This window comes from Eptatretus burgeri, chromosome 11, assembly GCF_056783735.1.
Source record: "Eptatretus burgeri isolate ZD-2024b chromosome 11, Ebu_testis_v1, whole genome shotgun sequence".
NCBI classification, from domain to species: Eukaryota; Metazoa; Chordata; class Myxini; order Myxiniformes; family Myxinidae; genus Eptatretus; species Eptatretus burgeri.
Genome location: NC_140971.1, coordinates 92,980,285 through 92,996,028, shown reverse-complemented (window position 1 = coordinate 92,996,028; position 15,744 = coordinate 92,980,285). Strand labels below are relative to the sequence as shown.

Sequence of the window (15,744 nt, the reverse complement as noted above, 5' to 3'; positions counted from 1 at the left end):
GGGGTGTTTCAATTTACCCAAATACCCAGTCTTCATTCATGCACTTCCTTGCAGTTCCCTTCGGGTGCATGCAAACTTTTGGGCTGCTAGGTTTCATGGTTTTGGAATTATGGAGGAGACATACACTGACATTTATTACTACAGATAAACAAGGCCTCTACAAATAGATAATACAGTATAATACGTTTTATATTTTCTTATAAATTATACATAACTCGTACTTGTACTTTGAACAATGAAAGGGCATGTGTTAGACTTTGGTGAGTATGGTATCTCGTTGAACATGTTGAATGCCCCACATACTTCTTGCAGGGACCTGGCCACGAGAATATATTGTGCTTACATTATTGGATTTATAAGCCTGGTGTTGGCTTAACAGTTAAGGTGGCTGGCTTAAGATCTTGGGATCTTGAGTTTGAGCCCCTGCCCTGTCGTTAAATAACACCAGGTGGGTTGACTCAGCCTGTCATCCTTCCAAGGTTGGCAAAATGAGCACCAGCTTACTGGAAACAGAGGGCACTGTATCAATAGCACAGCCGTGCTCCCAGCAATGACGCAACCAGCAGCCACAGGCTTCATACAAAATGATGATTGGATTTATGAGAACCAGTGGAAGTGAAATGTGCAAAAAGTTGGGTTCTTCAGTCCTCTCGAAAGGCTGGGTGGAGTACATTCGTATTTATACCAAGATGGGACTTTTAACTCACGTCGTCATGGCCTGAAAAACTGCATGACACTGTTGGTATAAGTTCAAGAAAATGTTGTATCATTACACCATACTTGCTGGAATAGGTCTGTGACCCGAGGGAATATCCTTGTTAATTCTCGTGTGTGCGAAGTGACAAAGAATTATATATGACTATAGGTCATGTTTTAATTTACTTAGTTTTGTTCCAACAAGTTGTCTGAAATAACAATCGATGTAGTTGATGTGTTTTTATGATGTTTTGTCTGAAGCTCATTACACAACCCTTTGCCTTTTCATCATGTTGGCATTCCGTAAAATGGTGCCCGTTCAACTCGTGAATACATCACCTCTGCTTTGGTAAAGCTCTAATTAAAATACTACATGAGAGGTATGGAGTTCTTTTTTTTATCGGAATGTTGTGATTGCATTCACGAGGTAGCTCTGCCCTCTGTGTGTGTGCATATATAGACTGTGCAGTGAATTACTGCCTTTAATAGGCGACGAGAATGGGTACCTGGCGAAAAATTCACTTTCACCCTTTAAAAATCATGCGAATCAAATGATTGAAGTATCAGCTGCTTTTTTCGTATCCTTTTATCACCTGTGTTGAAAGTAGAGCGAAAGGCGGCGCATAATCAGAAAATATTGTTTGACGGGGCGATATATATATTCATGTTGTATAAATAAAATGGTAATGTTGAAAAAACAAGTATTGAATGTTGCAAGCGTTTTCTGAATCTACGGTAATCGATTTGAGTAACAGGATTGAATGAGACTCACCATTAGTATAAGTGAAGAAGACGACGAAGCAGAAAGAGTTTTTGTTTTAATGCAAATTGAAACCGGCCTATCTATCCTCACCTGACTCAACTATATCATACTGTTTGCAGATTGGGCTTGATTAGTTATATCTGCTATAAGACAATATTGTTGCCGGACACACACGGGCAGGGATTTCCAGAGGCAGGGACAGATGCAGGCCTGCCAAGCCCAAGATCCTTTTATATTATAGATGACAGATTATTGACATATATTTGGTCATATTGAGTGTCGTGTCAAATCAAACTGCTGCTCGTGTTCTTAAAACAAATAAAACTTCCTTTTTACTCTTTACTCATGGGGCAGCCAAAAGGTACAACAGTTGTTGATGAAGTGTTGTGCATCAGCGGCTCTATATTTGGGAGTGACAGTACAGAATCCATCCATCCATCCATTGGGACCATACTCTGTGCAGAACGTTGGTGCTGCCGAAGCAGTCTCCTTGGGTATTGGACACAATTCTGGACAGGTTGCCACTCCGACACAGACAGTACAGAATAATGAAAGTAAACAGCTAATTGACCATCAATTTCAACATGAATGTGCTTCAAAGGGTATTGTGAAAATCAAAGGACTGTGTGGTATTTGGGTTTTGTTTGTGCCTTATATTTCTCTTTCTTCACTATTTTTTTTTCTTTTTTAGTGTTGCATGTTTGTGGCCTAGACTGGCAATTCAAGACACTTGAGTATCAGCCCAGCCACCATGGTCCCCGTTTACCAACCAGCACACCTGATTCATCTGGGAATGGACGAAGTGAGAATAACACCACACCTCACCACACCTCGAGATAACATGTTGTTTCTTCCTCGGTTGCATAAATATTGATTCTGCTCTCAGAATTGCTGCAAAGTCTTAATTTCTTGAAGTTGAGTTGCCAGATTTTCAGGATCCTTTGGTACTAAATATAGTCATTGAAATAAATAACACAAAAAGATTCAACAGCACCATTCATCTGTAATGTATCTTTGTGATCATTTCAGGGAAGACACAACAGCCAACAGACGAATGGTCTAGTACTGTTGTAAGTCTGGGGACATCGCTCTCAACAGAGCTTCCTCCAGGGCAGTTCTGGCATCTACAGCTAACCCTCTCCAGGGCACAGTACCTCAAGTTCAATGTCTCCCTTGGCAGAAATGCTATTTTGGGACTTTATGCTCGGAAACGCTTTCCTCCCAGCCACACACAAGTACGTTATTTGATTTACAGCACATATATATATATATATATATATATATATATATATATATATATATATATATATATATATATATATATATATATATACACACACATGTATAGAAATATAAATATATAGATGTCATATATATATATATATAATGTGTATATATATATATATATATATATATATATATATATATATATATATATATATATGTATATATATATATATTTTATAGATATATATATATATATATTTTATATTTTTTATATTTAAATATATTATTTTCTATATATATTTTATATATACATATATTATATAAATATATATATATTTTTTATTACCGTACATTGATAGATATATTTTTTTAATGTTTAAATATATATTATTTTCTATATGTAATATATATATATATATATATATATATATATATATATATATATATATACATGTATTATAAATGTATTGTATATATATATATATTATATTTTTTATATTTCACTTTTTTTATGTGATTAAAATTTTTTTAATGTGTGACCATTGCAGAATTCACATTTAAGCAGAAAAAGATCCTCCATGGTTCAAATCTTCCACTTATGGGGGAGTCTGCAATCAAAATAATTATCAATTTATAACATCGAACAAAAATCAATTAATAATCAAAAAAAAAAAAAACCATAAAAGAATTATGAAATTTTAGTGACTATTGTTCTGGCAACTGTCCTATTACTTCTGGGCCACCTGACTATATATGTATGTATAGTATATGTGTATATATATATATATATATATATATATATATATATATATATATATATATATATATATATATATATATATATATATATATATATATACACATGTTATTTAACTTGTTATTTTCTGAGGTAAATAAAGAATGAATTTCAAAGCAAAATCAATCAAAATGCCAGGAAAGAGACAAAGAGCAAATGCTTCACGGGGGGTCGACTTAGAGCTAAACACAAACAAGGGTACCAAATGGATCATTCAGGGGGAGGGGAGGGGGAGAATCGTCTCGCTCACCAGAAAGTCGTCTGTGAAGCGAAAACGTCCTGAAAATGCGTGCGTGCGTATCATGTCCGTCGCCAACACCCAGCTTTGCCGTGCACCCTCTCACGGGACAGCCTTAAATGCCAGTTGATGTCTGGAGGGCACCGAGATCGTCCGTCGCGGGTTTAGACCCTGGTGTTGTTGGTGATCGACCTGTGCCTCACTTGTTGGCGGTGCTGCTCACACCCACACGCGCACCACACGCTCACTTGCCGAAGCACTGGGAAGGGTGAATTGTCTCGTCGGCGCTGGTCAGACACCCGCTTCTTAGTCGCTTCTCTTGCCCTTTGCTTTTTCCTCTCTCCTTTCGCTTTTCCTCTCCTCACGCTTTTCTCTTCAGAACGCTTTTTTCCCCTCCTTTCTCTTCTCACTTTTTCGCCTCAGACTTTTTCTCTCTTCACACTTTTTCTCTGGTGAACGTACCCCTCGCTCGTTTTATATCCCCGGGCCATCTCTGCGGGGTGCCGTCTGCCCCAACCTCACCCGCCCCACTGGCGCACAGTTACCATGACGACCCGTGTGCTCTCAAAAAAGGCGGGCATTGGAGCTGGCGAAAGATTGTTGCTGAGGAATAATGAGGGTGGGCTTCAGACCTCGTGAAAGAAATGTGTGTGAACGTGTCTGTCATAAAGAATAAAGCTTCCCATAAGAGAGGGGATCTATCCTTTACCCTTCTCAACGCATCACATTTAAGATCCCATTAGACATGGGGATGGGGCTAATCTGAACATGAATTTAAGGAAATAACTGTCTGAGGACCTGGATGTGTGGATGCATTCATCAGACCAGATTCTAAAATCCGTAACAATATATATATATATATATATATATATATATATATATATATATATATATATATATATATATATATATATATATATATATATATATATATATTCATATGAATTTTTTTTCTTTCATATAAATCTGAGACAAATGCAAGATGGTGAACTGTTGGCATTATCATGACAATGGAAATGGAAATACATGAAAAAGCCATTTGACCCATCATGCCTGTGTCACTATGAATAGAGATCTAGGTACCTGTTTTTTGAAATTTTATTATTTTACTTGAAATTTGACATTATTGTGGCCTGTCAAAATGTGAAAAAGAAAGTCACACTTTTGCTTTATAATGCTTATCACTGCCACCGAAGGTGGACAGAGGTTATGTTTTCACGCCTGTCTCTTTGTCTGCTTGTGAGCAGGATATCTCAAAAAGTTAAGGACAGATTCAGATAAAACTCGGTGGACAGGTTGGGTGTGTGATAAGGACAAATTAGTTCGATTTTAGTGAAGATCCAGATCCATATATGATAAATTTATTTAATTCAATGATTCTTCACTCTTGAGAGATAGGGCGAAAAATGATATACAGCACGATATTTCAAAATGTTATGGATGGATGACAAAACTTGGTGTATGAGTTGGGTAGGTGACAAGAACAAGTCAATTAGATTTTGGTTAAGGTTCGGTTGGAGATCCGGCCCATCAGTGGGATACAAAACGCAAACTGATCAGCTTGGCGGAGGTACGTGCTCTACCCAGTGCGGTTCTAATTTATTATTGAACTTATTCCACCTTCCCGTCTCATCTTTCACTTGTTCTTTTTGTTCTCATATAAAACGTTACCTGTTATTCCATTATCATTGGGTGAAGATGTTTTAAATCATATTCACAGTTTGTACTCGTACATAAGTATTTTACAGTTGCTTGTGAGTTTAACTTTTGAAAATAGTCATTTAGTTATAATCATTAAATTATTGCAAAGAAATATAAACAGAATTAGCTGACAAAAGGCAAATGGCTTTTTTTTCTTTCCTCTGCCAAGTTTACAATACCAGTGTGACTGCAAATAGCGAATGCTGCCTTAGTAAAGAAGAATAAGTGAGAGAAGAAAATTTGCAATTAGGCATGCCACAGGCTGAATAATTAGCCCACGCTATTCAATACTTAGAGGCAGAAAACTTTGGGATTTTGGGTTGAGAATTTTTTAAATTACATTACCATACGTGGCCTTGTTATTTCATTGCACTTTACAACATCTGCTTTTGAAATAACTTGCTCTTTCTTGAGTAAGATTCCAATTGGAGTAAATAAAGTCATGGGTGAGATCCAGGGGGTTAACGAGCCAGGCATTTGTACCCAAAGAAGGCGGTTTAAAATGGGAAATGCCAATGAGGGGAAGTTATACCATCATAAGTATCAGGTTCTTGACAAATATAGATTGATGAAAGCTACACATAATCTTTTATATATATATATATATATATATATATATATATATATATATATATATATATATATATATATATATATATATATATATATATATATATATATGAAATCCATCGCAGACTTTCAGCACAACATGGGAACAGTACTTTACTGCAGCATAGTGTGTATGATTGGATTACTATGTTCAAAAAATGGTCTCACAAGTGTCACTGATAATGAACGATCAAGATGCCCATCCATGCCCACAAAAGAGGAAAACATTGAATGAGTCTGCACCATAATTCTGGAAAACTGACAATTGACTATTGATGAAGTGGCACAACATCTGAACATCAGTCATGGTTGTGCACATGAAATCAACAATTGACTTGGCTTTCACAAAGTTTCTGCAAGATGGGTTCCAAAACAACTCACAAAAGAGCACAAGCACAACCGTGTGATAATCTGCCAAAGCCTTTTGAACCGCTTTCGTCATGAAGGGAATGCTTTTTTTCAGACGCATTGTCACCAGACACGAGATGTGGATCCACCATTACGCCAAAGGCTGCTGTCAAAAGGTGTTGCATTGCTGCATGACAATGCCCATCCACACACTGATGCCCATACACTGTGGAAACCCTCCGGCAATTAAACTTTGAGGTGTTGCAGCATCCTCCGTACAGTCCTGATCTGGCCCTTCGGACTGTCTCCTGTTTGGAACTCTCAATGACGCTTTAAGAGGCTTCCACTTTGCCAGTGACCAACAAGTGAAAGAAGTGGTACATGTGTGGCTCATCACTCAGCCAAATTTTTTTTTCTGAGGGCATACAGGAGATTGTGAACCGATGGACAAAGTGTGTCAAAGGAGGGGGACTATGTGGAAAAAGGTTGCTCTTGTACATGCTCAATTGCAGTTAGAATAAGGATACTTTTTGACTCACCTTAACGTATGTCTATATATATATATTGTTGTGGTTACCAGATTCGCAAACCACCATTCAGGTCCCTTAGGTGAGGTATCTCGGTAAGTGCATGTGTAGTTAGGCCCAAACCCGTTGTCTAGTGGGAATACATGTCATTTATACGTGCTGCGACTCTTCAGGATAGCCGTTTTTCTTTTACTATCTTTATTTTGGACCAACCGCCATGATCACAACCACAACATCAACCACCGACCACAACCACCGCTTCACCACAACCGCCACGACCTTCACGCACACCTCACAACCGTAGCATCGCCACCGTTCTTGCCCCGCTGTGGGTACCGGTGTTGGACTCATGCAGAACGCGCGTCGAACAGCGTGTACAAAATCACGGATTTTGTGCTTCAAAAACGGATCAAAAACGACACACGCCCACTTTTTGCCGTCCAATCGGTGAGCGAGGGGCGATTTGGCCCCGCCTCCAGAACGATCGATATATGCAAATTTGTGGATCAAAAAGCCTTCACGCCCACTTTTTCTCGGGCCAATGGGGAGCGAGGTGAAAGGTAAAAGGGAGGGGGTCAAAGGCGAAGTTACGGGGGATAAAAGGACGGTGTTCGTCAGTCAGAAAAAGGAGTCAGCAGGACGAGGAGAGAGTCGCAAACGAGAACGAAAGAAGTCTGGAGCCCGAAGTCTGCAGTGGCTGGAGAAGCTGAAGAGAGTCGGACGAGGGGGTGCTCGCGTCGGTGCCAGGAGCTGCACGCCCGAGGGAGGCCGGCAGCGCGACCTGGCCGAGGTGGAGACGCACACCAGGGATAATAAAGATCCTCTATACCCCGAGCATCAGCAACCCCCTCCTGTTTCCCCCCCGCGCTGAGATAGTGCGACCAAGGGGGCCCCGTTCCCACCCCCTGCCAGGCACTGTCCACGAGGCCCGCGGGTTGCGGGGCCATCGCCGCTCCGCGTCTCATCACCAGACGGGTAGGCCCGACCCGGTCTCGGCCTCAGGCCGACCTCATTCTTGGGGGATTTCTTTTCCTTGGTTTTGGGTATGTGTTGTCGGCGCCGTCTGTGAAGTAGAATTGTATAAGTGTTGCCGTGTGCTCGGTAGTCGGTATTAGCTCTGCACTGTGTTTTCACTTTTATGTTTGCTTTTTGTGTAAATGGAATTGTGTTTTCTTTTTTTTGTGTGCATTTGGTGGAATTGTATTTGTGTGCTTCCCGTGTGCCGCGAATAAATGTGCTTTATTGTTGAACTGTTTCCCGCTTCGCTTCGTCCTTTCTCTCATTGAATCCTCATCTTACTTCACGTAAAGGGTTGGTAGTGGGCTGAATACGCCCGATAATTAATCGAACCGTCGAGGCCGACGATAACACCGCCGGTTATTCTGATAGTACGGAACGGGTCGCTTAAGTGGCCCGTGTCCGAAGTCGACCTGCGGCGAGGTGCGATCGCCCGGTCTACCCTCCGCGTGGGTACTTAGGTAGTTCGAATTTGGCGAGCAACCCTATCCCACGCCGGGGCTGATTGGCTCGATCGCGGTGAGACCGGGAGAAGGTCCACCCGTGACTGGTTCCCGGCGTTAGTCCGAGAGGGTCACGACTGGATTGTCCGTCCGGTGGGCGACGTGCCGCGATTCGAGTTACGTGGCCGTCAGCACGCCGGCGGGCGCGAAGACCGCAACACTGGTGTCAGGTCGTGCGATACAAATTCATCGCCCTCCTCGCGGCACTGGTATCGGAGAACAGGAAAACAGGCTCTCCTATCTCCGGCTAAATTCACGGGAATCGGTCCAGGGGTGAGAGAAGCGACCCCCGATTCCCTCCAAATTACGAGCGAGCGAAATTAACCCTTCACGAGAAGCAAGATGGCGTCTCAAGGCGAGCGGGAGCCGGGGGTATTAGAAATGGATGTAGAATGTGTAGGATCCATGGTCCAGGATGGAATCCCCGAGCAGGAAATGTTGATTGTGCAGGAACACGGACTCGCCCAACTGAACCCAGGGCCCGAGGTGGGTGCGGCGGCGGCCGCGGTGTATGACACCTCCCCCCCCCCTCTCCACCAAGACCCTTCCCCAACCCCTGCCGAAATGGCTCACTCAAGCGCACCCGACATGGCCCAGCTATTCACCATGCTGGCACAAATGAATGCGGAAATGAAAGGCATGAACGAAAAGATGGATGCGAATATGAATGAAGTGAAAACGACGATGGATGCGAATACACAGCAAATGAAAAAAGAAATGAAAGAGCTACGGGGTGAGACGCAGAACATGGGCCGATGCCTGCAGGCGGGCATGAAGGCCGTGAGCAGGGAACTTAAAATGGCGACTCCACGTGTCGGAACAAACGAGCTGGAAGGGGGTGCAACGGCTGACAGGCCCGCGGTGGAGGCGGGTAAGAAAATAATTCGGGAGACAAGAGACGAGGTGAAAGTAATTGGGAGGGAGAGAAAAGAACAATTAATACGGAAAGCAAGGATGAGGTACGCGGAGATCGTGAAAGAGCAAGGAGTGAAAAACAGGGAAGGACGGGAGCGACTTAAAGAGAAAGCAAGGTTGACCTACATAAAGATAAGGGAAAGACGCCAGAAAGAAGCAGAGACCAATAAACACGATGAAGACGGGGTAAGTGACGCGCACACACACACGGAGGTAGTGGAGGACAATGGGGGTGAGCTCGCGGAGCGTGTGGGGACCCGGTGCGAGCAGCTGGATGACCTCCTCCAGGAACAAGGGGAGGGAATATGCCCCTTGAGGCGAGTCACCACCAGGTGAGTTCGGTCGTGCTTTGCGAGGTTGAGGGGACGAGTGCTGTGGACAGGTGCACGGAGAGCTTGGGGGGTATAGAGGCCCCGGAGACCCTTGTGGGGACACGAATCCCCAGTGTGGTTGTCCCTGTGTGTGTGGTGCAAGGTGTGAGTGCGTCCCCGTGTGTGGAGGCGACCCCGTGTGTGGGTGGTGTGGTGGCGATGGTGCCAGAGTACGTGCTTCCCAGCACGCCGTGCGTGGGTGAGGCACCGTGTGTGAGTGAGGCCGTGTGTGTGAGTGAAACGGCCAGTGTGTGTGAGGCACCGCGGGTTAGTGCCCCCGCGTGTGTGGGTGAGGCACCGTGTGTGGAAGAGACCGCGTGTGTGAGTGTCGCCGTGTGTATGAGTGAGGTACCGCGGGTGAGTGCCCCCGCGTGTGTGGATGAGGCACGGAGTGCGAGTGAGGCACCGCGGGTGAGTGCCCCCGCACGCGTGAGTGAACGGCCGTGTGCAAGGTCGCTGTGTGCAAGGGAGACCGTGTGTGTGAGAGAGCGGTATGAGAGGGAGATGTCGGTTGGCATGCGGGAGCACGCAGCCGCGTCTCCCGGTGTGAGTTTAATGGTGTGGACTGTGTGCGTCGTAACACGCAGGTGTGCGTGGGTTGAATGGAGGCGACGACGGAGACATGTAAGGAACGAAAGCCGGGTAGCGGCTGTAGCTGTTTCGTGGACCGTGCCGGGTTCACCCAGCAGTGAGCACGCGGTTCGTGCTGTGCAACGCACGAGACCGCCACGTGCTCGCTTGCGAGAGTGAAGTCCCGGTCCGGAAACGCACGCGGTGGATTTGCCGATCCCGCGGACGGACAAAGTTTAGGCAGGTAAATGGATTTGGACCGGACGGGTTCTCCACGCGATCGTGTGTGTTAAGCTCCAACGGGCAAAGCACATGTGTTCGCGTGGGGAACCCCTCGAGACGTGGGGCTTGTGTTTTTTTTTTGCGCACGGTGACGCCATGGCTGCACGTGGGGTTGGAATCCGGCAGGAGGGGTATCTCTGCCGGATGGTCCCGTCCAAGGAGGGACGAGGAACACGTGCAGCTGCATGACGTCACGGGCAGGTGCAAAGTGCGCGAGCTCTGAGTTGCCGCGCTGGCGCTGCGCATGTAAAGAAAAAAGAAAAAAAAAAAAAAGCAAGCCTCACTTTCGGGTGTACAGGATTCCTGGGCAAGGGGTGAAAGACCCCCTTACCTGGGCACAGGATGAAAACTAGTTAGGGGGAAGGGTTAGCTTAGTTAGACCGACTTCATGGGGCTGGGGTAAGTCCTCATGGAGTCCGTGGAATGGATTAGTTAGAGGGATTGTAGCCAGATTTAGGTTGGGAAATAAAATGAATTATTCGAGGACAGTGACAGACTTGTGAATGTGTAGAGGGGACGTAGTTTAGCTACGTAGTGTTAAATGGAACGTGCTATAGTTTAAGGGACGACGTGGGAGCACGAGTTAGTTAGGGGATGTAGATAGAAGGATGGCAGAGTTCAGCGGTGAGTGTGTTGAAGAGTTGTGGGTTGTGAGGTGAGCACTTGTTGAGTGAGTGAGGCCGGCGGGTCTGTGTGAGTGGAGCGAATGGGGAATGCATGGTGCGATGAGTGATTGGGGGGAGGAGTGACTCCCGCCCAAGGGACCCCGGGGTCAGTGTAGAGTGAGTTAGCTGGGTTAGTCAAATTGAAAATGGAGGTCGTTTTGCTGTTGGTGGGAAAGTAGGCTCGAGACCCATTTGGAGGGGTGCAGGAGCCCTGTTGACGGGCTTGGGAGCGTGGCTGCGAAAGGTGAGTATCGCTGAGTGGGTACCCGGGCACCAGGCTAGTCGGCCGCGGTAGGCCATGGGCCCATGGGGGGCCGGGATAGAGTAGTGGGCACGGGTGCGCCTGCTTGGTGCGGGGGCCCGGGGCGCCATTAGCCGCGTGGGCAGTGTTGTGGGCACGGGTGACCCTCGGAAAGGGGCCCGGGAGGCCGGCCTGCCACGTGTGCGTTTCAGGGGAGGTGCCATGGGGGCACTCCCCGGTGTTAGGGAGCTGGTAGGCAGGGAGGCAGTGTAGTGCCCGGGGTGCCATAGCGGGAGAATCGGCAGAGGGTCGTGCCTGCCAAAGGGAGCCACGTGTCCCAGCCAGGAGACCGTGTGAGGGCACGGAGAGAAAATTGGGGGGCGAGGCCCGAAATTGTAAGGACACCAACACAGGCGACGGGAATCTGGGTTGTTAGAACCAATAGTTTAAGCGAGAGGCGCTTGTTGAAAGCCCCGGGGTAGTTTAACAGTTAAATGGTTAGGGTAGATTAGGAGATGTACCCCTCCGCACCATCCATCCCCACGCTCTCGTTGTGGGCCGCTGGACCCACTTTGGTTAGATCGCCGAACTCTGGGGAGGCCATTCTGAGGCTTGAGTTGGGCCTCGACACAGGACGTTAGCTCTCCCTTGTTCCCCTCCGGGAAGGGAACGTAGGGGTTGGGAGGAGGCTAGGTGACAGGATAGGTTAGCCGAACAAAGACGATAAAGGGGGTTAGGGGACGATTTATAGAGGGGAAGTAAAAATAAAAACAACAAAAAAATAAGTTGGGGCTAAATTGGGGTTTGACAAATTAAGGGAGTGGGTAGGTACAGTGACAGGCAAAGGCGATAGGTGGGAGGGAGACAGGTAGGTAGGTCCGAGCCCGCCTTCCAAGTGGCCAGCACCACCGCACTCCCTCCACCAACCTCCACTGAACGGCAAAGGCTAGCCAACTCCATCGGCTGGCCGTGTTTTTCTTCGAGGCGGAGGCCGGCCAACTTCATCGGCAGCTGTTGTTTTGCTGCAAGGCCTGTGCCATCGGCTGGCCGTGTTTTGCTTCAAGGCCTGTGCCGGCCACTTCATCTGCAGCTGTGGTACTTCGAGGCCTGTGCCGGCCAGTTCGTCTGCCGGCTGTGTTTGCCTGCAGCGGCCTTGTTCTGCGGGCTGTGTTTGCCTGCCACCTTTGCCATGCCATGCCCACTGCCCACGTTCACCAGCCCCGTTCAATTTTTGCTTTGCCCCCCCCTGTTCATTTCCATGTGCGCCAGGATCAGAAAGCAACAGTTTGCAAGCTGCGAGAACTGCCCTGTTGGCAGCTACAACACGGGCCTGCAGTGGCGGCCCGTGCACCGTGTTTGTGTTCATCCATCCATTCGTTGTGCTCATTGCGTGTGCCACTTGAGCTGGCACGGAGACTGCGTTGTGCAGCCCAAGCACCGTTGTGGTTCACTGAGTTCAGTTCAAAAGGGAAGGCCTTGGACTGCGTGTGAGCAGCCAGCCACGTTCCCTGTCACCTGCATTGTTTGAGCCAGAGACTGCATGCGGGCAGCCTGGCTCCCTGCTAACTGCTTTCTTTTGCAGAGTTCAATGATCCTGGGCCATGGTTTAGTGTAAAATTTGTAAGTTAAGGTAAGATGTACTGTAAATATGAGTGCGCCCCCGGCATGTATGTCTTAGCGCCGGCAATTTTATTTAAGTCGTCCGTGTGAGTGAGTTTGTTTAGGTAGTTACGCAGCCCTCAGGTTATTTATTTTGGGGACACGAATACCATGAATGTCGCACTCAGGGATCCGTAGGTAAAATGTACTAGGGGAAAACTACACATGATGGCACACGAAAATTTGACGACTCGGGACGAGTCTGTAAAAGGAAGGGGGTAGTGTTGTGGTTACCAGATTCGCAAAACCACCATTCAGGTCCCTTAGGTGAGGTATCTCGGTAAGTGCATGTGTAGTTAGGCCCAAAACCCGTTGTCTAGTGGGAATACATGTCATTTATACGTGCTGCGACTCTTCAGGATAGCCGTTTTTCTTTTACTATCTTTATTTTGGACCAACCGCCATGATCACAACCACAACATCAACCACCGACCACAACCACCGCTTCACCACAACCGCCACGACCTTCACGCACACCTCACAACCGTAGCATCGCCACCGTTCTTGCCCCGCTGTGGGTACCGGTGTTGGACTCATGCAGAACGCGCGTCGAACAGCGTGTACAAAATCACGGATTTTGTGCTTCAAAAACGATCAAAAACGACACACGCCCACTTTTTGCCGTCCAATCGGTGAGCGAGGGGCGATTTGGCCCCGCCTCCAGAACGATCGATATATGCAAATTTGTGGATCAAAAAGCCTTCACGCCCACTTTTTCTCGGGCCAATGGGGAGCGAGGTGAAAGGTCAAAGGGAGGGGGTCAAAGGCGAAGTTACGGGGGATAAAAGGACGGTGTTCGTCAGTCAGAAAAAGGAGTCAGCAGGACGAGGAGAGAGTCGCAAACGAGAACGAAAGAAGTCTGGAGCCCGAAGCCTGCAGTGGCTGGAGAAGCTGAAGAGAGTCGGACGCGGGGGTGCTCGCGTCGGTGCCAGGAGCTGCACACCCGAGGGAGGCCGGCAGCGCGACCTGGCCGAGGTGGAGACGCACACCAGGGATAATAAAGATCCTCTATACCCCGAGCATCAGCAACCCCCTCCTGTTTCCCCCCGCGCTGAGATAGTGCGACCAAGGGGGCCCCGTTCCCACCCCCTGCCAGGCACTGTCCACGAGGCCCGCGGGTTGCGGGGCCATCGCCGCTCCGCGTCTCATCACCAGACGGGTAGGCCCGACCCGGTCTCGGCCTCAGGCCTACCTCATTCTTGGGGGATTTCTTTTCCTTGGTTTTGGGTATGTGTTGTCGGCGCCGTCTGTGAAGTAGAATTGTATAAGTGTTGCCGTGTGCTCGGTAGTCGGTATTAGCTCTGCACAGTGTTTTCACTTTTATGTTTGCTTTTGTGTAAATGGAATTGTGTTTTCTTTTTTTTTGTGTGCATTTGGTGGAATTGTATTTGTGTGCTTCCCGTGTGCCGCGAATAAATGTGCTTTATTGTTGAACTGTTTCCCGCTCGCTCGTCTTTTTCCTCCATTGAATCCCCATCTTACTTCACGTAAAGGGTTGGTAGTGGGCTGAATACGCCCGATAATTAATCGAACCGTCGAGGTCGACGATAACACCGCCGGTTATTCTGATAGTACGGAACGGGTCGCTAAGTGGCCCGTGTCCGTTCCACCTGGCGGCGAGGTGCGATCGCCCGGTCTACCCTCCGCGTGGGTACTTAGGTAGTTCGAATCTGGCGAGCAACCCTATCCCACGCGGGGCTGATTGGCTCGATCGCGGTGAGAGACCGAAGGTCCACCCGTGACTGGTTCCCGCGTTAGTCCGAGAGGGTCACGACTGGATTGTCCGTCCGGTGGGCCACGTGCCGCGATTCTAGTTACGGGGCCGTCAGCACGCTGGCGGGCGCGAATCCGCAACAATATATATATGTAAATATATATATATGTATATATATATATGTATATATATATATATATATATATATATATATATATATATATATATATATATATATATGTGTATATATACATATACATATATATCTTCTTCTTTTTAATTTCGGCTGCTCACGTTAGGGGTCACCACTGCGGATCATCCGTTATGATCCGCATAATGATTTGGCACAAGTTTTACGCCGGGTGCCCTTCCTGACGCAACCCTGGTCGCCTCTTACAACACAGGGATATGGTACACCTATTCTAACCGGGGCATACACCGGGCCCAGTACACTGGTACTCACTTCGCCGACCTCGGAAGGATGACAGGCTGAGTCAACCTCCTGGTGTGTATTAATTCAAGCGGCCAATGGGGCTTGAACTCAGGACCTTTTGGATCCCAAGCCGCGACCCTAACCACTACACCAACACCAGGCATATATATATATATATATATATATATATATATATATATATATATATATATATATATATATATATATATATATATATATATATATATATATATATATATATATATATATATATATATATATATATATATATATATATATGAAGACGCTTTCAACCAAAAGTAAAAACTAGATCGACTCCGCTAGTTTGAGCAAAAAAGCAAGAGCAGACCCGGTCTCAGGGCAACGTTTCACCAGCTTCACAGCCAGCTTCATCAGGCAAAATGGTCTATTGGCCTTCGGCTGCGGTCAGACACAGTGTGTGTGTGTG

General features: G+C 46.7%; 1 protein-coding gene across 12 annotated transcripts in view; it reads left to right on the top strand.

Moving 5' to 3' along the window:
- Positions 1 to 15,744, top strand: part of LOC147017666 (teneurin-3-like) — a 420,926-nt gene that overhangs the window by 248,463 nt on the left and 156,719 nt on the right. For all 12 annotated transcript variants that reach the window (XM_085847416.1, XM_085847409.1, XM_085847415.1 and 9 more), the window contains 2 exons: positions 2,151 to 2,261; positions 2,489 to 2,694. In XM_085847416.1, coding sequence (XP_085703542.1) covers positions 2,151 to 2,261; positions 2,489 to 2,694 — 317 coding nt within the window. The remainder of the gene's footprint in view (positions 1 to 2,150; positions 2,262 to 2,488; positions 2,695 to 15,744) is intronic.